At 50.1% G+C, this 26026-nt stretch overlaps 1 protein-coding gene across 3 annotated transcripts in view; it reads right to left on the reverse strand.

Moving 5' to 3' along the window:
- Positions 1 to 5063: 5063 nt before the first annotated feature.
- Positions 5064 to 26026, reverse strand: part of LOC133340456 (rho-related BTB domain-containing protein 1-like) — a 30169-nt gene continuing 9206 nt past the window's right edge. For all 3 annotated transcript variants that reach the window (XM_061548723.1, XM_061548741.1, XM_061548732.1), the window contains exons 7-17: positions 25529 to 25813; positions 24314 to 24446; positions 22994 to 23126; positions 21833 to 22171; positions 21463 to 21596; positions 20184 to 20387; positions 19735 to 19853; positions 19105 to 19255; positions 17811 to 17899; positions 14223 to 14328; positions 5064 to 9918 (exon numbers count right to left, since the gene is read on the reverse strand). In XM_061548723.1, the coding sequence (XP_061404707.1) occupies positions 9719 to 9918; positions 14223 to 14328; positions 17811 to 17899; positions 19105 to 19255; positions 19735 to 19853; positions 20184 to 20387; positions 21463 to 21596; positions 21833 to 22171; positions 22994 to 23126; positions 24314 to 24446; positions 25529 to 25813 (1893 nt within the window). In that variant the 3' untranslated portion in view covers positions 5064 to 9718. The remainder of the gene's footprint in view (positions 9919 to 14222; positions 14329 to 17810; positions 17900 to 19104; positions 19256 to 19734; positions 19854 to 20183; positions 20388 to 21462; positions 21597 to 21832; positions 22172 to 22993; positions 23127 to 24313; positions 24447 to 25528; positions 25814 to 26026) is intronic.

A 26026-nucleotide genomic window follows, 5' to 3' on the forward strand; every position in this document is an offset into this window, starting at 1 on the left:
CTTGCGTGCTTGCGTGCTTGCTTGCTTGCTTACGACCGTGCAAATCTTTAGATCGTGTTTTAACCCACTTCCCGTGATCCAATCGAGCTGACATTTTCCACACAGACTCGTTGTGCGAGACAACTAATGTTCGTGAAAATTTTTTTCAAAAATTTTACACTGTTTAGGGAAAACAAATTAAATATTTAATTACCAATTGTTTAATACTGGCAGACAATCATCTGACCCATAGGTGGCAGCCATCTCAAGCCAGAGGACGAGAAGACTCTAGCCGCCACGCATATTAAGGATTTATAGTGAAAAACTTTGTTTTTACGGGTTATACCTATTAAATCCTTTATATTAAGTTCGCTTGCTTGCTTAGGACCGTGCAAATCTTTCGGTCGTTTTTTAACCCACTTCCCGTGATCCAATCGAGCTGACATTTTCCACACAGACTCGTTGTGCGTGACAATTAATGTTCGTGAATTTTTTTTCTCCAAAATTTTACACTTTTTAGGACAAAAATATTATATTTAATTACCAATTGCTTAATGGTGCAATGCAATCATCTGACCCATAGGTGGCAGCCATCTCAAGCCAGAGGACGAGAGGACTCTAGCCGCCACGCATATAAAGGATTTATAGTGAAAAACTTTTACGGGTTATACTTATTCCGAGTTAATTCCCCCCCCCCCCCCGCATCCCCAGCTTTCCCAGCATCCGACTTCCAGCCCCGCCTACTCCCCCCCCCAGCCTCACGTCCTCTCTCTACCTAGCGCTCACGCAGCGCCCCCCTCCCCCTACCCCACACCCCCCTCTCTCTCTCCCCCCCCCCCCCCCCGTGCTCCTCCCCCCCCCCCCTTTCTTACCTATACATATAACCTCTTGCCACGGCAGCTCGCTCACTTCAGCACTTTTTTTCTTGCTGTGGTTGTCACACCTGATGAAGATTGCTCGTGTTGCAATCGAAACGTCATGATTTTTAAAAATTTATTTTTAACTTCGTGACTTTACCAAAAGAACCAAAGAGTATGGATGCCTGCAGTCACGCTTCAAATCAATATTTTATGTACTGTTTACAAAGTGTGTTCAGAAATCCACACTGAGAAACACGATGATTGACAGAGGGGTGTAAATAATTTTTTCGATAGTGTATTTAAAGAGGTACTGCAGGTAAGTAGGTCTCAGTTTTAAAGGCATAGTTTAACAAGATAACACTTGCCACCATCCTTCGAACTCATTGGTGAAAAATAGCAAAGTTTTTGTTTACATTATAATATAATGTTTATGCGAGAGCCGGGGGCTTATGGAACCCCGGGGTCCCGACAGTTGTAATTATTGGCGAAACGTCGTACTCAGATTGTAAATATTGTGGCTTGGCTCTCCAACACACCGGTGTGCTGTACTCGTGACGAATTGGCATGTTCTGTTTACGTGACAACCCTTACTAGTTGGCTGTCGGGTGATGGCGGGTTTTAACGACAAATTTATATATTTACGCGATCTAATCCAAAACAATCTCTATCATGGATTATAATATAGTGTGTATGCGAGAGCCGGGGGCTTATAGGACCCCGGGGTCCCGCCATAAGGTTAAATTTGACATATAACTCCACCACCCGCCAAAGCCAATCAAATCAAGCAACATTTTGACGATATTTAGTCGACATTTTGTCGTAGATTACATCCAGCACCATTATGTGCTAACAATCGCTGAGGTTTAAAAATGTCGCTTGCTTTTCAACGTCTCCGATTATGCTGATAAACCAAAGCAATGACATAATAGGCCGTGGATTATGATGAATTGTAATAACTTTTCTTTTAGTTACGGTTGCTGACCACAGACCCAAAGGTCAAAAATTGTAATCAGCCAGCAATAAACAGTGACATTAAAGTTGTCATCGAGAAATGTTTTATTTAATTGAGCAAGTTTATGTAGGAACACTCAGAGGTCAGTACTGGCGTTAGTAGAATATATTATTACAACTTCAATTTATAATAATTTACACTTCTGCAGGCGCTGTACAAAACACACACGCAGTCGCACGGCAATACAAAACCACCCCAAAACAAAGATTAAAGAGATTGGGAAAGCCCTTAAAAGATAAGTTGCGTCTTAAGGCGCGATTTTAATAAAACGAGTCATCAGAACGGATGATCACAAAATAATAAAGCAACAACAGTTTTTCGAAACCTGAACTTAGTATTGTGCGGTGCAGGGGCGGTTTCTTCATTAGGGCGATTGGGCGACGCACCACCAATGTCATTCAACCACAGAGTCACGCTAGCCGTCACTGTGCCTCTGGATATAGTCCAATCAGCGTCATGTCACGTTCTGTGGAGTACCGCCTCTTTTTGGGCGATTTCACTCCGGCTGAGAATCGCCCCGAGTGGCCCCATAGACTTACATTCAAAGATGGTTTTTTTCGAACGGGGGGGGGGGGGGGGGGGGGGGGCGCTGCAATGCATTCTCTATGGCTTCCGGGAGGGCTCGCGCTAACGTGCTTACGTCATCATACGTAAGCACGTTTCATCCAACAATATAATTTGTCGCCACCTAGTGGAATCTTTAATAAAAGAAACTTGAGTGGATTGTATTAATAGTGAGTATAAAAACAAACAAGATGTATTGTAAGAGTCACTTTATTTTTCATTAATATTAAAGAAGTGAAGTTGCCTTTACATGCTTAAGCTGTTAATTTATCCATTGCATGGGTGGACCTTATCCTTATCAATCATCCAGACATTTGCCCCCCCTGAGAGATTTTGCAGGAGCCGCCACTGGTGCGGTGTATTACACTCAGATAAGCACGCACCAACTCTATAACTCTCTGCCCCTTTCTGTGTCTCTCTGCTGTCCATAGTGGTCACCGTCTCTTCCAGTGGCTTGGTTTTGTGTGCGTGTGTTTAATTTGTTGTCCTTACCCCGCATCTCCGATTAGCAATGGTTGGCTACTGTTGTACAAACTTGGGAAATTATTCAATGGAAGGGAATTCATCGCAGAGCAGTGCGAGATTAAAAAAAGTAGACGGAGAAGCGTTTTGGACCTGAAGCATGGCGCGCGGATGGATGGATGAGGGAGTTATTGTGAACCATACGTGGTGGTTTAACAGTGTTGGATGAAACGAAACAGTGTCTGGTAGACCGAGGCCTAAACTTGGATGGAGGAATCAATGAGTGAAGTTCACGGGGAAGAGTAACCATGGTAGTAGCAATAGAGTCACGAGGTGTGACTCACTGCCGGCGTGAGAGTGATTTTAGTGAATTTCAAGTGCTTGCTCATAATCCAGACTGATGATTAAATGGTGGTGGTGTACCTACATACCCTTGGCACACGAGTAACAATGATGACGATAATGTTAATGATGACACCTTCAACTTTCCTTCAATGCAAACCACGCTTTATTTCCTCCAAGAATTACCGCATCCGCTATCTAGACACCAACATGGCTGATATCGCGGGTAGGATTTATGGCTCAGCTCATGGACAAAACAGTATTCGCATATATTTGCTTGATTAAAGTCCATTGAAACGAACTGCAAGTGCAACACATTCGTGAAACAAGTGGGGACATCTGTCAGGACAACTTTTGAAGACAGACTGGGGTCAGAATGATAGAGATGGTGGACGAGAGAATATCGGGGTGCTTTTTATAATGAACTTGACAATGAAATGTAACATTTGCCAAATTCGAATAAATTACCCACAAACTACTCAATTGGATTTACAACTGAAGGAATCTCGACGCCGTGGTCATGGTAACTGACATCCAATAGAGGTGAACAGCGATTACCGAAAACGCATTGGCTGAGAAGCCACTGTGGCATCAGTGCAAGGGCCACACTGCACTGATGATGTTCAACACACTTTTAAACGAAACGTTTTTTTTTATTTGACCAGATAATGCCCACTGAGCTATATCGCTCTTTTTCGTAAGCGATCTGGTCATAAATGAAAGTTAAACAAAGTGGCATATCATGTGAAAACGCTTATTTTTACATGTGGAAGGAAAAATTGGAGGACCCCGGATAAAAATCCGCGCGATCACGGTGAGAGAGACACACAAACTCCAAACATACAGCAGGCGCCAGGGTCAGGATCGAACCCACGACCTCCTGTATACCAAGCGAGGTAGTTAACATCTCGCTACGTGGCATCCCCAATAACGCGATTGCCCCTCGTTGGGTTCTGCAGTACATCTCTACACATGTGTAATGCGAGCGTAAATGGGGTTGTTGCTGGGCTCTGGTCCAATCACACAGCCTGGGGTATTGGGGGGCGGAGCCTGGTCTGCGGGGCGTGTGGGAGGGGCCACCGTTCACCTCGGCTCCAATGGGAGGCGAGGTGAATGGGGGCGGAGCCAGCGGGGTAGTATGGGCAGGCCGGATCTGACGATCCGAAAGGGGAGGAGTCAGGGTCACGTGGGGGATATGTATATAAGTGGGAGCCCGGAAGAGATCGGGGCAGTCGGGGAAGTTAAGAGGCTGAGCCATGTTGGGTGGTGAGGAAAGATCCGCGCCATCGGCCACGTGGTCGAAGGACCTCTGCACGCCGTCGGCCAGCGGTGTGCGGAGTGCGGGATTAAAGGAGCTAATGGAGGAGCGTGCGGGGCACGCGAGAGAGAGAGATTGCGCAGCACACGAGAGAGAGCGCGTGCGTGGCACGCGAGAGGGAGCGTGTGCGGGCGCGCGCGGGACGACTCTGGTCCGAGAGGAGGCCAGTGGGGGTGCGGAGAAGAACCTGAATAAAAGACGAACGGAGACCAGCATCGCCTGACGGAGTCTTTTATTACACATGAACAAATTCTGTTCTGGATGACCACAGTCATACACCGGAGAGTTTTCCATTGGTGCATCAGGTGTTCGCATCGGCCATGGTTTGTGGCAGGGGAAATTAATGGGATTGTAGGGTGTGTTGCAGTTGGGTTAAATAAAGTTGCCTCCACACGAGTGTACGCACCTCGATCGAACCATTACAGGTATACAGGAGGTCGTGGGTTCGATCCTGAACCTGGCGCCTGCTGTATATTTGGAGTTTGTGTGTCTCTCTCACCGTGATCGCGTGGATTTTTATCCGGGGTCCTCCGATTTTTCCCTCCACATGTAAAAATAAGCTTTTTCACATGATATGCCACTTTGTTTAACTTTCATTTATGGCCAGATCGCTTACGAAAAAGAGCGATATAGCTCAGTGGGCATTATCTGGTCAAATAAAAAAAAACGTAATCACAGGTAGGCACATGATTGGCCGCGCAGTACGCGACCCCGGGCTTTTGAAGTCAGGGGGATAAAAGGGGAGCCTGGGGCCGTTCAAATGAGATATTTTCTTCAACATCTGGGCCGCCAAGACCCACCCCCCCTGCTGTCCTACTTTCTCGAGCCGCTCACAGCGCCCATGACACGCCGTTAGTATAGCTACGAGGTACGTGGCAGGACGTTTGAACATCTGGGGACTGAGGCAGCAGTAGGCTAGCCTCTTTTCACAAAATAGTCACCCCGGGAAGTGCGGGGTTTGCGCCGAGAATAAAAGTTAGCACAGAACATAGGTGTGGTGTCTGTGATTTCTGTGTGGAGCGACTGCGTGGAGGAACTCGCGGCGAGAGTGAACGTGGGGCCGCGGCGTGCACATCAAGAGGTAATCTCTGGCAGGTGTGAGCGCGAGCGTGCTGCTGCGTTAGCTGCGGGGTGCACTGGTGTGTGGTGTAACTCCGTGCGGCTACGAGCCAGCGGCACGAGTATGTCCCTCAGAGAGGGCGCTAGCACGGGGGGCCCCATCACTCGGGCGGCGAGGGCCCAGCTGGAGCCAACCGACGCAGTGAAGGAGGGAACGGGCGGAAGTCACGCCCCCACCTGCCTCGCGAGGGCGAGGGAGTCGATGTCGGGCCCTACAGTTGTGCTGGCAACCGTGGTGGTACAGTATTGGCTGATGACCTCGACCTTGAACTGTTACAATATCATCTAAAATTGGGTTTGGTGTCACGTAATGTCATGAGGTGGAGAATCCATTCTTACAAAGCATATGTCCGTGTGAAAGAATGCCCCACTGAAGTGGATATAACAGAGCTTCCTCTGAGATGCACAGTAGGGGGCAGTACTATTCTACCTGCCCGGCTATAGAGAGTCAAACTGATATTGAAATCTTCAGAGCTGTAATTTAGATAAATGAAATGCAAAACCGGGTTGAATCAGAACTGAGTCTATGAGAGTGTTTGGTTCTGTATGCTAGTCTATGTGTATCTTATGTGAGTCCACTGGTGATTGGGCAGAGTCTATTTGTGCACTACACTTGATTGAGAATTCGGTTTAATCACTGGTTGGGCAGTTGAAATCTGGATTTAAACCCAGGCACTCAACTGTGCCAGCTCAGCGCATCTGACTTCTGAATCACTTCGCCAGCTCTAACCCTAACCCCCAACAACTAATTAAGTATAACTAATATAGTTCCAAAGTTGCATATTTTTTTGGAAAAAAACAGGAAAACAAATTTCTGACATTTGAGCACAGGTGTCTATTGCAGATTCTATGAATTTCGTGGCAAGATAAATACAGGTTATAAATATACTGGTTCCGAACATCGGAGAGGCAATGCAGAAGTTCTGGAAATGTGATTGGACCAAAACGACGAGGCTGGGTGCATCGTTTGTGCAGGATTGGGGGTGAGAACCGGTTGTGAGGACTGGCATTGGGAGCGGTCTCCACGAGTCCGGCGACAAAGGGGAAGAGAAGACCTAAGAGCAGATGGGGGGGGGAGACGGCCAGGGCAGATCTATGGCTCTCTGTGCGAGTCTGTGGGTCTCTGTGTAAGGCTGTGGGTTTGTATTTATGTTAGTCTGGGGGTCTCTGCAAGTCTATGGGTCGGTGTGGGTCTGTGCGAGTTTGTGGGTTTCTGTGTGGGTCTGTATGGGCCTGTGCAAGTTTGTGAGTCTAAGAGCAGATGGTGGGAGGAGGAGGCTGTCAGGGCAGACCTCGGAGGTCGCTGCGTGTTTCCTGAGCTGCAGCAGCAGTAGCTGCTGTGGCAGCGTTAGCGATGAGATGCAGCGGTGGCATCAACGGCTTTGTCCACGAGGATATCTTGGGTTTTTTAGTGAATGTGAACAGTCATGGTGTTGAGCGGTGTGCGATTGTCAACTAAAGGTTGCATAAAAACACCATTAGGGTGCAGATATATGTGTGTATTGGAACGAGTGTGTGCATACGACTGTTTCACCAACACGTGCACACATTTTTCAACAGTTTTCACCAAAACAGTTTAATTATTCACAGCCCTTGTTCAATCCGCTGCCAAATGAAGGCCTCCCCATGCCGTGTCAGTTTTCCGAGGCTCCTCCTTCAAAATCCTGCACTGACCAGTGTGTGAAGTGTAGTCAAACAACTAAAACAATATTTCAGAGTTCGATGTTTCTTCATCTGCGAGTGACTACAATACTCATTGTGATCTCGGCTTAATAAGGAAAACCTTATTGTGAGGAATTATAACACACAACTACTCGTGGCCATGCAGAGCCCTAGGTAAATCCACTGTTGGGTGAGGACCTTCTCACGGCTGTGTGGGTCATGGTGGTTATTTCACCATACTTCACCATGCTGGTCAGAGCGGGTTGGTGAAGCCAGGGAAGATGCATGTGAGAATAGGGTGCTGGACTGCCGAAATGTTAACTACCTCGCCTGGTATGCGAGAAGACATGGGTCCGATCCCGACCCTGCCACCTGTCTATTTGGAGTTTGCTTGTTCTCCCCGTGGTCGCGTGGATTTTACTCTGGATCCTCCGGTTTTAACCTCCACATTTACAAACATGTGTTTTAGAGTATTTGGCTTGCTATACATTTCTTTGTGATAAGCCACTTCGTTGAGCTATCATTTGTGGCCAGGTCGCTTCTGAAAAAGAGCTAAAGAGCTCGGTGGGCCTTACCTGGTAAAATTAAAAAATGTTGAGTTAGTAGTTCGTTAATAGAGTACCACAAGGGGGATGTTGGATGTTGCTGCACCACCCTCTGCTGCTGCTGTTAGCCCTGCGTGGCAGCCACCTATGACAACTTGATATGCATGGTTTGCCATCCAAATACAAGTGCTACCTATAGTCAACCATGCTTGGCTTCCTAGATCATGAGACCCGGCTCGTTCCGTGTGATTTGGTCAGAGGCTGCTAAAACAAACAAAAAAACAACTCATCAAGTATTTATAGATCTCATTTAGCATACAAATATGTATGTATCAGTTAGTATACATACACAACACATATGTATATATCTCTACGGATAAATACAACGCGGATACAGAAATGTGGATGATCGAGAAATGTTGACGGTTTTGGAAATGTTGTTGCGTTGGTTTGTCATTAATAATTCACACCATCGCCCTTTTCATCATCACCACCGCTGTCGGGAAATCTCTATATTTTCCTATATATTACACATTTAAAACACCGCGCGATCCTGTCACTAGACATTTCAAAAGTGCGGTAAAGTTAAAGAACGTAGGGTATTTAGCGTGGCCCTAAGTTAATTTAACCCTTCGCGTGAGCCAAGTCACCATGGCGGATTTATAACTTTTTGGACTCAAAATCAGTGCTTCCAGTCGAGCAGCATGCTGACTCGTTAAAGTGTTAATAAGATGGGAATTACGCATCACTTTTACATTGAATGCGTAATAACGTTATTGCAAGAAAGGGTAAAAGCTCTTTTTAAAAACATCTTTTGATAGTGGGAAACAGGTGCCATAGATATAACTGCTCGACCAGAGCTATAAGTGTTCTGATACTTGCATTGCTTTCCGACTTTTGACGTTCTCTGGTCTAACACATTGGTGAGACAAGGCCATAAAAGAAGGCTGCTGTCTCTGGTGTAGGCCAATCAGTTTCAAGGACAATGCATATATGATTATAGCATGTTTGTTTGCATGTTTCTCCACATGTTTGGTTAATGAAGACTTGATGCCTTGAAAAAGGTGTCTATTTGATGTTTCAACATCTTAACACAACTGCTGTTTTATTTCCAGAAAGGGTAAAACCTCTTCTTATTTTTCATCATTTTTTTATACTAGCAAAAAGGGCCCATAGATACGTAAAGCAATACTGCAACGAATCGATAACCAGTCGAGTGAGGACGCTGCTCTGGTGTCATGGTCGTCACACTTGAGTTGTGATCCAGGAGGCCAGTTCCATTCCTGGCACCGCAGTTGAAACAAGTTTCTTCAATTCCACCCCACACCCCTCTCATCCCCATGCCGCCTCTGTCCACCCAGCAGCATAAATGAGCCCAACCACACAGTTAGTTGGCCAACAGGTCGTGAGTGGTGGGGTAAAGCGTGGGTAACTCCCGCATATTCCAACATGTCTGGCCAGTGCAAAAGAGTAGGCCGAGCACCCTGTGGAGAGGTGATCTCGAGCTCATTGCAGTGGAGGCATCCCGCAAAGTTGTTGCGGTCGAGGGTGACAGTTGCCGTACGTTTACAAAGGTAGTCATTTGTAATTTTTCTAATTTGGACTGTCGCGCCGGCATACACTGACCTACTATTATGACTACTCTTCTTCAAATGCCATCAGGGGGTCTTTACCATCCACTGTGAAGCGGATGGCGCAGTATTAACCGGGGCAGCCTCTGGGACTCCAACCGCGAGCCTCTGCAACGAGCGGTGAATGCGCTTGCCCGCTAGACTAGCAACAGAGGGCAAGGCTTACCCCTCTCCCACTCTTCCTCGTTCTCCCTTGTCTTCGCCCCTCTCCACCCCATCTCTGCTCACTGCAGCAGGGAGTCCTGGCTGGCGTGGTGTGACCCGCGGGCCCCCAGGGTCCAGAAGCAGAAGCGGTAGGCGGGGCGAGTCTTGGGCGCAGTGTGCTCCTGGCTTTCGCGCTCACGAGCCGCGCGCATGAAGAAATCCTCCTCCTTCAGGTACCACACGGGTGGCCAGCGGCCCGCTTCGAACACCGCCATATTCTCTGCGAGACAAACAGTTTTTGGCAAGTCAACTCAGCTCCACATCCTCCCATACCGCATTAGTCCATCTCTTCTCCAGCCCATGTCGTGCTCAATTAGTCCCCTCTATCTGACCAAACAAAAGCTGCTTGGGCATGCGGTGGTTGCCAGGTCTCCCTCGTAAAATATATTTTTAACCTCAAGGTATTTTTACCTGGTTAAATAAAAATGTGGGCGGCATGACCTAGCCAACGCAGCCTTGCCTGCTGAAGGAGCTCACTGAAGGGAATGTGTCCAGATCTTTCAGGATGGATTGTAGGCAGGCCAGCCTGAATGTTTCTCACCAGCGCAGATGGTCCACATTTCACAAGCATAGAGAAGGCAGGGCATGACTGTGGCCGAGAAGACCCGAAGCTTTGTGCGGCGTGACAGACCAGGTAGCTTCCACACAGCATTACGTAGCTGATGAAAAGATAATGCCACCTGACTGATTCGGAGTGAGACCTCTGCTGTCAAACCGGAGCTGGTCATAAAGCACACTGCCCAGGTATGGGAAACTCTCCACTCTCTCCACAACTGCTCCATCACCAATGGGGAGCTGAGTGGCACACTCCAGGTTCAGCAGCAGCGCCTCCAACTCCTCCTCTGAGTGAGTAGCAATCAACAGATAATCAGCATACCTAACATGGTTGACCAATAGGCAGCCATCCTGTACCAGATGGAAATTTTTCCAGTACAGCCATCGAAGGTTTCACGAATTACATGGTCGAATTAGATGTGAAATAATGTGGGAGCCAGAGGACACCCCTGTCGCACCCTAAGGTGAACAGGGAATTGCTCTGACTCCTGGCCATAATGATTGTGAGCAGAGTCAGGGACTTTGAAAATATGAAGAACAACCCAGAGACCAAGCCTACTGATGATATCATAGACCATGACCAGGCCAATAAAGCAGTGATGTAGGTCCTCTTTTAATTTGCTACACCTCTGCTGCAGCAGACGGACAGAGAATGCCATCCATGCAGGACCGCCCTGGTCTGAAACCACATTGGGGTACCATAAGCCTCTCATCAGCGTGCCTGGCAAGGTGATGTTGAATAATCCTTGCCAGAATCTTTCCCGGTACACTGAGGAGGGTGATGTCCCTATAGTTGCTACAGTCTGTGCGGTCCCCCTTCTGAAAGAGGGGGGCCACCAGGGCATCCTTCCAATCCTTTGGAACCCATCCTGTGGTCCAGACAGTGGTGATGATGTCATGTAGGGCAGTCTGCGCATATATGCCACATTCCCTCAGAATTTTGCTTGAGAGATCATCTCTGCCCGGTGCTTGTCCTGGTCTAAGACTATTGATTGTCCCTTGTACTATCTCCACAGATGGCACCTCAGCCAACCACTCAGAAGGGGTGGCTACTTCTGCCAATATGTGAGGGACGGCAACCCCAACAGGGTCATCCTCACCTTGCCCCATGATGTTGTCTGGGCTGAGGGAATTCCAAGTAGGTCCTGGTGTCAAGTACATCGTGCCACATCCGCTTTTCCATCACAATGTAGTCCAGCAGATGTTCTTGCTTGTACCCAGCGTGCATCCATGATGTGTGGATGCGTGGATGCCAGAAGAGCGTGTTGGTAATTCCAAGCCCCTGAGCAGCACAGAAGTCGAGCAGCCTTCTACCATTATTATTGAGCTGATCTGGCCCATGTCTTCCAATCACTCCGGCCCTGGTGTCTGCATCATGACCCACTCGGGCATTAAAGTTACCCAACAGGATGACTCTATCCTGAGGGACCACTTTAGCTAGCACCTGGGATAGGAGATTTTCGAAGGTGTCTGACTCATCGGCCTTGTCTGCATCCCTCCATTGATGTTCATCTGCAGTGGGGGCATAAGCAACCACCACCACCATTCCTCGCCTCTCTCTCACACATACACACAAAGATCCCCCATATAGCCTTAACAGACTGTTGGGGAAAGTGCTGGAAGCGAGCACCTATGATGGCCACAATGGCACACAGGGGGTAGGTAGCCAGCACCACTCCCTACCACCTTTGTCTCCCCAGTGCTGATGTTTACACACTGCACCAAGTACTCATTTGATGCGGAGTATACCGAGGGGAGGCTCAGGACTGGTTCAGATAATTTTGTCACCGGTGTCGCCCGTGAGTGGGAATCGAACTCGGGTCGCTGGGTTAGTAGCGCAGTGAGCTAACCGCTACACTACCGCTCGACACACACACATATGTACTCACAACAACAGCAACAATGGCGATTCACCACTAAGTGGCGGTGACGTCACCACGACACTTGTGCCAGGCCATGTGCACCTTGAGGCCACGTGAAGTATCGAACGCCCGCTGGCAGGAGGTCACGGGGCAGACCCAGGTGCCACGGGTCGACTGACTGAGATGACCGAGATGACTGGCTGATGCACCACCTGTGCCCCCTACCGTTCCAACTTGCTGTGCTTTAGCCATCCGGCACTCTGCTTGTTGTTGTGAGCGTAGCTCCTCCGCCCTCTGTTGTTGTTGGAGGGCAACTGCCTCCACCTGCCCAGTAGTGTCCTTCACGAGCCTCCTCCACAGAGGCCGATCTTGACACCGCTGGTACCAGTAATCGGCAAGTCCACTCAGCTCTATATCCTTTTGTACCACATTACTCCATCTCTTCTCTAGCCCGTGCCGCGCCCGTTTAGCCCCCTAGATCTGGCCGAACAAAAGCTGATTGGGCATGCGGTCTACATAGCCCAGCCAACGCAGCCTTGCCTGCCGGAGGAGCTCACCGATGGGACTTTGTCCAGATCTTTCTAGGATTTGTGAGCTCCTCACACAATCCAGCCTGGTTAAACCCAGGATTGATCGTAGGTAGGCCAGCCTAAATGTTTCTAACCGGCAAAAGATGTCCCATTAGGGGGGTCCACGTTTCGCAAGCGTAGAGAAGGGAGGGAATGACTGTGGCCGAGAAGACCCAAAGCTTTGCACGGAGCGACAGACCAGGTAGCTTCCACAGAGCATTACGCAACTGATGAAAAGATAATGCCGCTCGACTGATTCGGAGTGAGACCTCTACTGTTAAACCGGAGCCAGTCATGAGCACACTGCCCAGGTATGGGAAACTCTTCACTCTCTCCACAACTGCCTCATCACCGATTGGGAGTTGTAGGGGTGGAGTGTCCGATGGTACAAAATACCCAGGCAGGTGCTTCGTTTTGGTGGGGCTGATGGTAAGGCCCCACACCTCTTAGTGGCACACTCCAGTTTCACGTCGTCGGCATACATAACGTGGTTGACCAATAGGGAGCCATCGCTTGACCGCACCCAGGCATCGATCAGCCTCCCATTATATCTGTACCAGATGGAAATTCCTCCGGTACAGCTACTGAAGGCTTCATGAACTACGTGGTCGAAATAGATGTTAAATAATGTTGGAGCCAGAGGACATCCCTGTCGCACCCCAAGGTATACAGGGAATGGCTCGACTCCCGGCCACGTAGTTTTACCCAGGCCTGCTCACCATCATGAAGGTCCTTAATGAGCGTGAGCAGAGGGTCAGGGACTCCGAAAGCATGACGAACAACCCAGAGCCCAGACCTACTGATGGTATCATAGGCCTTGACCAGGTCAATGAAGCAGAGATGTAGGTCTTGTTGGAATTCCCTATACCTCTGCTGTAGCAGACGGACAGAAAATATGGCATCTGCGCAGGACCGCCCTTTCCTGAAACCGCATTGGGGCTCCGCAAGCCTCTCCTCAGCGTGCCTAGCAAGGCGATGTTGAATAATCCTTGCCAGGACCTTTCCCGGCACACTGAGGAGTGAGATGCACCTGTAGTTGTTACAGTCTGTGCGGTCCCCCTTCTTAAAGAGGGGGACCACCAGGGCATCCTTTCAAATCCTGCGAAACCCGTCCAGTGGCCCAGACTGTTGTTATGATGTCATGTAGGGCACTCTGCGTACAAACGCCACCCTCCCTCAGCATTTCGCTTGGGAGATCATCTCTGCCCGGTGCCTTTCCTGGTCTCAGACTCTGGATCGCCTTCAGTACTTCCTCAACGGATGGCACCTCAGCCAGCCACTCACTGGGAGTGACTTCCTCCTCCAATATTTGAGGCACCGCAGCCTCAGCAGGGTCATTCCCCTCTTTGTCCCATAATGTTTTCCAGGCTGAGGGATTCCCCCTCCCCCAGGACCTCACAGAAATGCTCAGCAAATCTGCAAACTTGTTCCTGGGGGTCGGAGATTGGATCACCGTTCTTTCCCCTATTGATGGTAATAGGCATGGCGTTGCGCGCACACATACTCACACATGCACTGACACTATCGGATCGGCTCACCGGCAGACATTTTCATCATCTTGACAGGATACTCGCGGCACACGGTGTTGAAGTTGGTGCAAACGTGGTGACGCAACCACCCAGCCAACCGCTCAGCATTGTGAAGCTGCACACACAGAGATACGCGCACACACACAGACATGTACAGATACACGCGGATACATACAGATACACACAGACATGTACAGATACACGCGGATGCATGCACACACATATATATGCAAATTCATATATAGACACACAGATATACGCGGATGCACACAGACATGGATACATACACACATAGACATGTACAGATACATGCAGATACATACACGCACACACACACACAGATATACACAGATACATACAAAGACCCATCCAGACACATATAGATACACACAAATATATATATCCAGATACATACAAAGACACATAGATACACACGGATACACAACAAAAACAACAACCACTATTCACCACTAAGCGGCGGTGACATCACGATGGCACTTGTGCGAGGATATGTGCACGTTAAGGCCACGTGAAGCATTGAACGCCTGCTGGCAGGAGGTCACAGGACAGACCCAGGTGCTATGGGTGTACTGACGGAGATGGCTGGCAGATGCACTGCTGTGTTTTAGCCACCCGGCGCGCCGCTCTTTGTATATATTTGATACTGGCAAGAAAGGTCCCATATTGTAGTTGCTCACCTTGAGCTATGAATGTCCTGATAGTGCATTGTCTTTGTGCTGTTTGCCTTTTGGCATTCTCTGGTCTAACCCTTTGAAACTAGGCTTTAAAGAAAGCTGTCTCTGGTGTGGACCAATCAGTTTCAAAGACAATGCATATATTATCAGAGCATGTTTTTGTTTGCAAATTAACCACAAGTATGTGTGGTTAATGCACACAGGATTCCTTGCAACATGTTTCTGTTTGGTGTTTTAACATCTTAGCACCTGTTTTATTGCCAGAAAGGGTAAAACCTATTCTTATATTTTGATACTGGCAAGGAAGGTCCCATATTGAACAACAACTGTTTAGGCATGCAGTGGTTGGGCACACGGGCTGGGCTACATGACCCAAGCCAACGCAGCCTTGCCTGCCGGAGGAGCTCACCAATGGGACTTTGTCCAGATCTATCAAGGATTTGTGAGCTCCTCACACAATCCAGCCTGGTTAACACCAGGTCCACGTTTCGCAAGCATTGAGAAGGGAGGGTATGACCGTGGTCGAGAAGACCCGGAGCTTCGCATGGAGTAACAGACCAAGTCGCTTCTACACAGCATTAAGCAGCTGATAAAAAGATAATGCTCGACTGATTTGGAGTGAGACCTCTGCTGTTAAACTGGAGCCGGTCATAAGCACGCTGCTCAGGTATGTAAAACTCTCCACTTTCTCCACAACTGCTCTAGTACAGCCATCGAAGGCTTCACAAACTATGTGGTCAAAATAGATGTGAACTCATTTGGGAGCCAGAGGGCATCCCTGTCGCACCCCAAGGTGAACAGGGAATTGCTCTGACTCCTGGCCACGTGGTTTTACTTGGGCCTGCCCACCATCATGAAGGTCCATAATGATTGTGAGCCGAGTCAGGGACTCTGAAAGCATGAAGAACAACCCAGTGCCCAGGCCTACTGATGGTATAATAGGCCTTGACCAGGTCAATAAAACAGTGATGTAGGTCCTCTTGGAATTCCCTAAACCTCACCCATTTCCCCTCAGCATCAGAAGAAGGGGGGGACGATGCCAACCCCAGCTGCAAGCGATGATGATATTTTCGGTGCAACTTTTATCAGCTATCTGAGAGCAGGCCACTGTGGGTTTCATTGGGGTCCTGGATGTACACCGACTACCGGAGTGGAAGCATGGCAGGTGCATCTCACAGATGACAAGCTGATGGTCAGTGGGCAGATCAGCTCCATGGTCGGTCCTGGTGTCAAGGACATGGCCCTGCATCCGCTGTTCCATCACGGTATAGTTCAGAAGATGTTCTTGCTTGGACGAAGCGTGCATCTTTGATGTTGTCTGGATGCGCCGATGCCGGAACAGCATGTTTGGTAATTACAAGCCCATTGGGTGCACAAAAGTTGAGAAGAGGTTTTCCCCTTTTTTCGGGCAACAAAACAGGTGTTTTGTTAAAACACCAAACTGAAACCTTTTACAAGGAATCATGTCTGCATTAACCACAATACTTGTGGTCAGAATGCAAACAAAAAACATACACTGATAATATATGCATTGTCTTTGAAACTGATTGGTCCACATCAGAAACTGCTTTATTTTGAGCCTAGTCTCAAAACTGTGTTAGATCAGAGGACGCCAAAAGGTGTACAGCACAAAGGCAACGCACTATCAGAGTAATGAGAGCTCGGGGTGAGCAACTACCTTTGTTAGTACCAAAATATGAGAATAGGTTTTCCCCTTTTTTCAGAGTATGTTTTTTTTAGCATTCTGACAAGTATTGTGGTTAATGCAGACATAATTCCTTGTAAAAGGTTTCAGTTTGGTGTTTTAACATCTCAACACCTGTTTTCTTGCCATAAAAAAGGGGAAAACCTAGTCTCATATTTTGGTACTGGCAAATGAGGTCCCACATGATCTGCACAAAAGTTGTTATGGAGCTGATCTGACCCATGTCTTCCAATCACTCCAGACCAGGTGCCAGCATTATGATCCACTCAGGCATTTAAGTCACCCAATAGGATGACTCTTTTCTGAGGGGCCATTTTAGCTAGCACCTGTGACAGAAAGTCATATATATAAGGCATCCGTAATCACCACCACCACCCCTTGCCTCTGGTTGATGGGAAGGCAGGCCCACAGTAGCCTGGGGCTTACAGCTTCCCACACCTCACTGCCATGCTCCCACACCCCCGTCATTCTTTTGTTCAGAAGAAGAGCCACTCCCTATTTTTTGACAGTCTCCTGCCCTGAATAGAGGACTGTCCACCCCTCATGGTGGCAGAAGCCAGAGCCAGTCCACCAGACCTCCTGAATACCGCAGAGATCCAGCCGGTACCAGTCCAGCTCCCAACAGAGGAGTGGCAGCCTCTCCTCCGCAGTGAGTGTTCAAACATTCCACGTAGCCACCCGCAGTGGCTTTTTGCTGTTTTTGGAGGAACCCTGAGGATAAGAATTCAGTCTCTTCGCTCCGCCAAATGTGGATGGGGCAAGATATGTCATAGACTCCTGTCCCCCTGGGACCTCCGCCACATGCTTCGTTCAATATTTTTAACGTAGTTTAGTGGTAGTTTAATTGAAGGTGGAGGGGTTACTAGCCCCTCGTATCCATCCAGAGCCCCCATTAGGTCGCTTTGGTGGCTCACTACAAGCGCCATGAAGGGGTATAGCCGATTTTGCTCACATCCACCACAGCGTTACCATCCGGTATCTCCAAGGAAGTAAGGGGTTGTTTTTTTCATGGATACACACACACATGGATACATACAGAAACACATAGATAGATACACATAGATATACCCACATGTACACAAATACACACAAAGACACAGGCAGTATGTGGGGGAGCGAGGAAGTATGTGGAGGTATGGGAAAGTATGTGGAGGTGCGGGGAAATATGTGGAGGTGTGAGGAATGTTGAGACCTCACCTGGGTGAGCTCCAGAGAGATGAGCACTTCACGGTTTATGTCTTTGTTGGCGTCCAACAAGGCCTCCAGTCGGCGCACCATGTGGAACTCTAACCGACGGAACAACGCACAAGCAAAGAGACAAATATCTCCCATTTAGCCTTCACAAACTGGGTACCACGGTGGCGAGATGTTAACTACCTCGCCTGGTATACAGGAGGACGTGGGTTCGATCCCGACCCTGACGCCTGTACATTTGGAGTTTGCAGGTTCTCTGTGTGGTCATGTGGATTTTTCTCTGGGTTTTCCGGTTTTTCCCCTCCACATTTATAAATATGCGTTTATAGTATTTGGCTGCTATAAATTTCCACATGACGATAAGCCATTTCGTTGAGCTTCTGAAAAAATAGCTATATATCTCAGTGAGCCTTACCTGGTAAAATAAAATAGTTTATAGTTAAAACTGTTGGGGCAAGCGCTATTAGCGATTAGCACCTATGATGGCCATACGGGATACGAGGGGCTGGATGGCCAACAACCACGCCCGGCCACCTTTGTTTCCCTAGTGCTGATGTTTTACACACCGCACCAGGTACTCATTTAAGGCTAGTGTTGCCTGTCAGCGGGAATTAATGTTGGCTGTGAGCAGGAATTGAACTTATGTAGGCCGGGTTTGTAGCGCAGCGCTAAAAGCAGAATCTTTATTGAGACTGGAGGAATCCGATGAGCTATGAAGCTCTTTTTCACAGATGTCCAGTAATTTTACAAACACAGGGATGTAAAATCGAGACAAATATCGCCCATGTAGCCTACTTATGCTGATAATAATCATCATAATATCAACTTGTAACGCACCGCACAATATCAGCTCACTCTAGTAGAGAGAACGAAGACTTAGAGGTGTGAGGAACCACACACAAGCAGATAGGCAACTGCCAGGTGTTGAGGAGCCGGTGCCAACAATTGCCCAAGCTCTGCAGTCCTCTATATATATATATATATCAAGTTGGTATTGGACAATTAACGAGTGCTAACATGTGGAGAGGAAACTGGAGCATCCGGAGAAAAACCCATGCATGCGAGGGGAATACGCTCTATCCCTGTACAGACGGAACAGGTGGAGTCCACATTTGCTGCACCGCATCCTCGATGCCCACCCACAGGAAGGGAATTTCACAACAACATCTGTGCGGTGATCCCACCAACCCTCACTGCTGCCTCCACAACAGTGCTAGATCACTACAGGTGACCATGTACAGGAGCCACCATCGTGGCTGCTGCTGTTGCTGCTTCTGCTTCTGCGAGAGACTCGCACCTGCCAGGTGGACGAGCCGGGCCATGCAGAGGCGGTTTCCCATGCCGATGAGCTCCATGAGGTTGAGCTCGTGGGAGACGGTCACGTGGCGTGTGTAGAGGTACTCCAGAAGCGCGCGCACGCACGCACGCGACGTGCCGGGGAGGCGCACCTATGGTGGCACACAAAAGGCAAAAGAGCCATCCCATCCCCCCATCCCGCCCCCGCGTAAATAACCTTAACAGACTGTTGGGGCAAGTGTTGTTAGCGAGTAGTAGCACCTGTGAAGGCCAGCACGGGACACGAGGAGGTGGGTGGTAGCACCACGCCCGGCCGCCTTTATCTCCCCGGAGGCGATGTTACACACCGTGCCAGGTACTCATTTGAGGCTTAGTCAACTTGGGGGAGGCCCAAGACTTATCGGATAATCGTTACTGGTGTTGATAGCCGTGAGCGGGAATCAAACTCGGGTCATCAAGTTCATAGCTCACCGATGCACTACCGCTCCTCACAGTGGCACACGCACACTGATACAACAACACAACTATCGTCACAACAATCATAATCAACACCACAATTCCTCTACCATCACAACCACCACCACCGCAATTATGTCGACCGCCACCGTCGCCACCTTCCAAGTGCCCTCACCTCATCCTGGAAGTTCTCTATGAAGGCTCCACTGAACATGGCAGCCATCCACTCACAGCTGGGGATGAGCAGGGGCTTGTGAGCAGGCACCAGCCCGTTGTCTGTGCGGAACACCACGTCTACTCACGCGACCCCGCACGCACACAGCACACAGCACACGCTGTTAGCGAGCATCTGTTAACACCGGCGCGGCACGTGGTGGAGGGGGGTGAGGTGCCCAGCCTTTACCTCCCACGTGCTTATGTTTTTCACACCGAGGGGAGGTCCACGATTGGTTCAGATATCACTGATGTTAGTCATTGGCCAGGAATCGAACTCGGGTCGCTGCGTTGGCTCCGCTCGTGTACACGTGTGTGTGCGTGTGTGCACCTGTGTGTCTGTGCACGTGTGTGTGTGCACGTGTGTGTGTGTGCACGTGTGTGTGTGTGCACGTGTGTGTGTGCGTGTACCGGCGAGCGTGCCGCGTGCCAGCAGGTCGCGCAGACGGTTGGCGCGCCGCGTGTGGAAGGCGCGTGTGACCTCGGTGTTCATGAAGGCCTCGCTCTGCAGCTCGTTGCCCACCATGACGCGGAGGTCGAACACCTCCAGCGCCTCGGCCACGGCGGCCACGGAGCGCAGCGCCGAGACGCGTCGCACCACGCGCCGCTCCAGATCTGTTCATCACGCACACACAGATGAAGATCCCCCGTGTAGCCTTAACAGACTGCTGGGACAAGTGCTGTTAGCGAGTAGCACCATGAAGGCCGGCAACAGCACACGAGGGGGTGGGTGGCCAGAACCACGCCCGGCCGCCTTTATCTCCCCAGTGGAGATGTTTACACACCGTACCAGGTACTCATTTGAGGCTGAGTCGACCTAGGGGAGGCCCAGGATTGATTCAGATAATCGTCACCGGTGTTGGCCATGAGCAGAAATTGAACTCGGGTCGCCAGGTTCATAGCACAGCGCGCCAACCGCTGAACTCCCGCTCCATCGCACACATAAAGACAAATGTCCCCCGTGTAGCCTTTAACATACTGTAGGGGTTAGTGCTGTTAGTGAGTAGCACCTATGACGTTCTGGTACAGCACATAATGGGGTGGGTGACCAGCACCACGCCCATCCGCCTTTGTCTCCCCAGTGCTGATGTTTACACACTGCACCATGATGATAATTCAGCAGCAGCATCATAATCAAATGAGTATTTGAGACTGAGTCGACCTAGGTGAGGTCCAAGACCGGTTTAAATAATTGTCACTGATATTAGTCACGAGAGGGAAATCGAACTCGGGTCTCTGGGTTCATAGCGCAGTGCAGAGCTAACCACTGTGCCACTGCTCCTCATCGCAAACGCTGCAATATCTTGCTGATCTCATCAAGGAGCATTCACCATTACGAAAACTCGGTTCATCCTCCCAGCAGTGGCTTTTGGCTAACCATAGAACAAAGATGGTCACCGCATCGCGCATTTTCAGTTGTGCTTCTGCGGCCGTCTTGAACGCTCTTCCTTCCGATGTAAGGAAGCCACTGAAGCTATGCACTTTTAGATCATCTCGACTGAAAGCTAATTTCTGTAGAACTGCTTTTTGCGTTTAGTTTGTTGTCATTCCCCCCGCACCTCCAATCAGCACGGTTGTACTATGTACAGTGCGAAGGAAGTTCAACATACATACATACATACAACGCACATAGGCACAGGCGGAACGCACAGAGTGAGCAGTGGAGGTGCGTGAAGGGGTGAAGGGTCACCTGACAGCAGCTGTCCGTGTAGGGTGGGGGGCCCGATCCCACTGAGCCCGACGCCCCCCCCCACACACCCGACCCCCGAGTCCCCCTGTGCCCCCAAGCCTCTCCGTGTGCGTGCCACCTCCTTGTCGATGGGTCTGCATGGGCAGGGCGGTCATCGGCATCATCAGCAGCAGCATCAGCACTCGTAGTTGCGTGGTCAACACCCTGATCAGCAGCAGCAGCACCATACTCATCAGCAGCATCAGCATGAGTAGCTACGTAATCAGCACTCTAATCGGCCACAGGATCATCATCATCTGCAGCAGCAACATGACCGGTATCACCATTACCATCAATGGCACCACCACCATCGCCACTGCACTCCTCTCACCTGTGCCATCGGGATGAGTAGCGCCGATGGAACATCCTGCGGTTCGTTCTGAACATCTCCCCATCATCATCATCGTTGTCGTCATCATTATCATCGCCACCACCGCTGCCCCCATCCCCATCGCCTCCCCCTCCTGTATCGATGTCTCCATGGCCTCCTCCTCCTCCATCACCGTCATCAGTGTCATCTTCGTGGGCGTCGTCGCCGCCATCGTCGAGGGCGTCCCAGCCGCGCGCCCACGCCTCCTCATCGCGCAGCTCCCCCGTGTAGAGGAAGTGAAGCGTCGTGAGGAACGCGTCGAGTGGGAACGAGGAGCCCAGCGACACCACGAGGCGGTGCCTGGGGGCGTGACGGGCAAAGAGAGAGGGACACGGACAGACGCGTGGACACGGAGAGACATGTGAACACAGCGACATGGAGAGACATGGACACAAAGATACATGTGGACACGGAGAAATGTGTGGACACCGACAGACACGTGGATACAGGGACACACAGAGACGTGTGGGCACAGAGATGATTTGCTGAATGAAGTGGTCTATGTGGAAATGTATCGCAGCCAAATACTCTAAACGCATGTTTCTAAATGGAGGGAAAAACCGGAGGAGCCAGAGAAAAATCCACGCGACCACCGGGAGAACATAGAAATTCCAAATATACAGACGTGAAGGTCGGGATCGAACCCACGACCTCCTACATACCAGGTGAGGTAGTTAACATCTCACCACTGTGGCACCCTCGGGGACACGGGCAGTGTTGTAGTCCACTTGACGTTGGGTCAGTACTCCGCAACCGTGATGAAGGTTTTTTTGGGTTAGATCGCGTTAGTATAAATGTATAAGGTTTGTCACAAAACGTGCCAATTAGTTACTACTTCAGCTCACCGGTGTGTTGGAGTAAATCCACAACATTTACAATTTGAGTACCGTGACATTTCACTGGTAATTACATCCAGCACCGTCGCGCTATTTTGCCAGAATTGTGACAAACTAATTGGGCTGTGTCGGGTTGTGGCGGGTTAACGACACATTTGTATGTACACGATCTAACCAAAAAAAAAAAGCCCTTTATTGTGAATAATATTGTTTGCGAGACGCCAATTTTACGCAGCATCACTCCTCCGTGTGATCACTGAGCGTTTTTCCTGATGGCACCGCTCACCGGGACTTTGCACCAAGCTGCAGCTGCTGCTGTTGGTAGAAGCCATTGTCCACCATCTCTTGGCGAACGTTCACAATGGCGCGGCTCCAGTGCGGGTCTCTCCCGCTGGGACGCGCGTGGCTGCTGGCGCCGTCTGTGGGCGCGAGCGAACGCGGACCACATGTCCGTGGATAACCAATGTGCAGTATGTGTGTACACGTACCCGCGTGCGCACGTGTACACGGGCATGTAGGTGCGTATGCAAATGCACAAACACACACAAACATATGCAATCGACACTTAACAACATGGTGGTTGTGCCAGGCTAGGTGCACTTTGGCGGTAGGTGCACACGTGCATGCACAAAGACAAACAAACCTATGAAGGCCGGCATGGTACACGAGGAGGGGAGCGGCCAGCACCACGCCTGGCCGTGCACCCACCCCTCCCTTCCACCCCAATACCTGCCATTCACCACGAAGTGACGGTGACGTCACCACGGCGCCTGTGCCAGGCCAGGTGCACTTTGAGGCCACGTAAAGTGTCGAAGGCTCGTTTACAGGAGGTCTCAGGACAGACCGAGGTGCCATAGGTTGGCTGACTGAGATGACTGGTAGATGCACCAGCTGTACCCCCTAATGTGCCAACCTGCTGCATTTTATCCGCCCGGGGCTTGGTTTGTTGTTGTGAATGTTGTTGTTGGAGGCCAACTCCCTCCATCCGCCCAGTAGTGTCCTTCACGAGCCTCCTCCATAGAGGCCGATCTTGACATCACTGGTACCAGTGACCAGTCGTCAACAAGCCCACTCAGCTTCAAATCCTCCCGTACCGCATCAGTCTATCTCTTCTCCAGCCCATGTCGTGCCCGTTTAGCCCCCTATATGCGGCCAAACAGAAGCTGTTTGGGCATGCAGTGGGTTGGGCATGCGGGCTATATGACCCAGGCAACGCAGCCTTGTTTGCCGGACTTTCCTGATAGGAATGTGTCGAGATCTTTCAAGGATTTGTGAGCTCCTCACACAATCCAGCCTGGTTAAACTCAGGATGGATTGTACATATGCCAGCCTGAATGTTTCTAACTGGCGCAGATGTTACAGGTAGCTACCACACAGCATGCACCCACCTTATCCCACCCACCCCATCCACCCCTCACTCCACCCACCCACTCCACTCCACTCCACCCTCCCAACCAACCCAGCCCACCCTTCCCTCCCACGAAACCCAGCACACGCCACCCACCCACCATCCCACCCCACCCACCCACCATCCCATCCCACACGCAAGCGCCCCATGGTCAACGGGCATTATCGCCGCGAGTTCATGAACCTTTGAGCTCGCTACCTCCATCCTGGGCATGCGCTCCGTCTCCTCCTGCATCGTTGGTACCCTGGTAGCCATCTTGTGCCGCGATCTGATTAGCCAATTCGCTGGTGAAAAGCTCCTGAAACTTGGAGCAGGCCATGGCGAGGAAGACCTGCCGTGTGATGCTCGTGCACGACAAACACAACACGCGCTGCATTAACTCCACCCCCCACACCTCCCACCACAACTCTGAAACAGTGGGGGCAATCTACGTGCGCTGTGTTCCCCCCTCTAATTTATACCCCTACAAGCACCTCTGCTTGGTTGCTTAACATGGGTTCATACTTGAACTTGCAATTGTCTGAGATAAATTGTGAATTCGTGTATCATGGATCAATCTCTCTCCCGTCTACCAGGGGTTCACTAGGGTGCGCTGCCTTGCAATGACCGGTCTGTTGAATTTGCTGGGGTTTCAATTAAGTTTGAAACCACGTGCATGTGAACACACGCACACAACCACACAAGGAATTGTACCACACTTACAGCTATGCACACAAAGATCTCCTGTATAGTCTGAACGGACTGGTGGGGCAAGTTCTGTAAGCGGAGTAGCACCTATAAAGGCCGGCACGGCACCCAAAGAGATGGGTGGTGGTCAGGATCATGCCCGGCCGCCTTTGTCTCCCTAGTGGCGATGGTTATAAATTGTACCAGGTACACATTTGAGGGCGAGTCGACCTAGAGGAGGCCGAGAATCAGTTCAGATAATTGTCACTGGTATTGACCGCGAGATGTTAACTACCTCGCCTTGTATACAGGAGGTCGTTGGTTTGATCCCGACCCTGATGACTGTATATTTGGAATATGCATATTTTCCCTGTGATCGCGTACATTTTTCCCTCCAAATTTATAATCAAGATACATTTAGAGTGTTTGGCTGCTATAAATTTCCACGTGATAAGCCACTTCGTCGAGCTAAAATGTTGTGGCCAGGTCGCTTCTGAAATAGAGCAATATAGCTGAGTGGGCCATACCTGGTAGAATAAAATTAGGTTAGTTTATAAAAAATAGTTTAGAACTCGGGTCGGAGGGTTCATAGTGCAGCGCGCTAACCATTGCGCCACCGCTCCCCGCACAAAAGAGACACACATTGAGCCTCACAACAAGAGCATCAGCGGCTGTCATCCGCCACCGAGCAGTGGGGGGGGTGACGTCACCACAGCGCTTTGTGCCAGGCTAGGTGCACGCACGCACCTTGTGCGCGTACACCCGCTCGCCTGCCACCTCGAACACCACGTCGGCGGCCCGCTCGCTCTCCACCATCGTGGCAGCGGTCTCCGTCAGCAGGAACGAGGGTAGGGACGATGCCGCTTCCGCCTCTAACGCAGAGGAGGAGGGTGAAGACGACGTCGAGGTGACGGCGGTCGCGGCGCCGTTCGAGGGAGACAAAGACGGACGGGGGGAGAGGGCGGATGGCGTGGGGAGAGGAGGAGGAGGCTCCACATGGGGACGAGGCGGCTTTGGGGGGAGGAACGGCGCCTGCGAACAGAGAGATCGTCGGCATTGTTGTTTTGAGATCGTGCATCCCCTTGTGATATAGATTGGCCCGCAGAAGTAGACGTCACAGACATATCTCCGAGAGCCTTTCAAGTGACCCTCTGTTCAATACAGTAGGGGGCACAGCACTATGCCACCAGTCCTGTCAGTTGGTCGTAAGGCAATCAAACTCAGGTCTCGCTGTCCCCGTGTCTC

The sequence above is a fragment of the Lethenteron reissneri genome, chromosome 2 (genome assembly GCF_015708825.2).
Source record: "Lethenteron reissneri isolate LAM-NWPU_2019-01 chromosome 2, ASM1570882v1, whole genome shotgun sequence".
NCBI classification, from domain to species: domain Eukaryota; kingdom Metazoa; phylum Chordata; class Hyperoartia; order Petromyzontiformes; family Petromyzontidae; genus Lethenteron; species Lethenteron reissneri.